The sequence below is a fragment of the Trypanosoma cruzi genome, genomic scaffold (genome assembly GCF_000209065.1).
Source record: "Trypanosoma cruzi strain CL Brener 1047053516671 genomic scaffold, whole genome shotgun sequence".
Taxonomy (NCBI): Eukaryota; Euglenozoa; class Kinetoplastea; order Trypanosomatida; family Trypanosomatidae; genus Trypanosoma; species Trypanosoma cruzi.
This window is the reverse complement of record NW_001849451.1, coordinates 30,724-31,921: the sequence shown is the minus strand read 5'-3', so window position 1 is coordinate 31,921 and position 1,198 is coordinate 30,724. Positions and strand designations below refer to the sequence as shown.

Sequence of the window (1,198 nt, the reverse complement as noted above, 5' to 3'; positions counted from 1 at the left end):
TCACTCTTTGAGTGCCAGCCAGAACTGCTGTTTGGGAGGGGCATTGTTCTCCTCCGGAAGAACGGTTCACCAGTACTTGCGTCTTCAGTTTATTTGTATCCAATTCTTTTGATTCTTCATCACTCAATGTCAGGAGCTCCGAGGCAATCCCAGTAAAAACGCATTCTCCGGTGCCCGTGCACTGCGCCTCAGCAACGGCAAACACATCACCATTCATCTCAACAAGACTGGGAACACGGAGCGAACTCACTGTTTCTCCCTTCTTATCTCTCCAATCAAACAATTTCCCCTTTGAAGATCCTGAAGCTGGCGACGTGTCCTGACTGGATGCAGCTCCACTGCAGCAGCACATCATCACAACGGCGAGGAGCAGCACCGCAGAATAGAAGGGATGCCGGGACATGTTGGGCCTCTGCGGCTCACTCTCTCTTCCTTCCCTCCTCCTTCCGCTGGATCCGGTCACGCGGCGACGGTTGTGTGTGCGGGGTGCCTTCACTGCAGCAACACGTGAGAGCATATAAATATGTGTGTGTGGGCGGTGTGTGTGTGTGCTGTTGGTCCTTCTAGAGCCTTACAATTTCACAGTAGCAATTAGCGCTTGTTTGCTTTCCTTCTTCGTGTGTGATTGAAAGGGTGGAGAGAAAAGATGCCAAGAAAGGGGTGAAACAGTAAACACCGCCACCCATCCACAGTGAGTGGCACCATCATCCCCGCCTCAGTCACTCCCAACAAAAACAACTCACGCACACAGACACAAAGAACAGCAGAAGCAGTAGAAATGCACCGGGAACACACAGCGGCTGTTGCCACTACAAGCAGGAGTCACGGAGGATGCATTATTCATCACGCGTGAGCACACACCAAGCAACACCGACAAAACAACGGGACGCAAAAGGGTGCAGCCGCCCTTCGCACCACCAACGCGCTGCCACCAGTCGTTTTACTGCTTGTCCCTTCCAGCGCGCCCTCCAACGCACATCACCCCGCACAGCCAAAGAATATCGGCAAATCCACAGCGGGATAAACACGTCGACACGCGCAGCTCCATGGCGAGAAACAATCCGCACTCGCCCACGGCACCCTCAACACCACCCACCGGCTGCACGCCGCAAACATCACACCCTCCACACGTCGACGAAAGAATTCTCGGGCTGACAACCTCCCTCCTAGCAGGGACGCCGCAGCAAGAACCTTTTAT

The 1,198-nt window shown here is 54.0% G+C and overlaps 1 protein-coding gene across 1 annotated transcript, besides 1 other annotated feature; it reads right to left on the bottom strand.

Annotated features, from left to right (window-relative positions):
* Tc00.1047053483813.10 (trans-sialidase, putative) lies at positions 1–517 on the bottom strand (the record flags this gene model as incomplete). Its single annotated transcript, XM_797101.1, has 1 exon — positions 1–517. A coding segment is annotated over one exon (517 nt), but the record flags the coding sequence as incomplete, so codon positions are not given.
* Positions 1–1,198: a sequence feature (areas not merged during assembly with more than two copies in the genome that could not be assigned to a particular haplotype).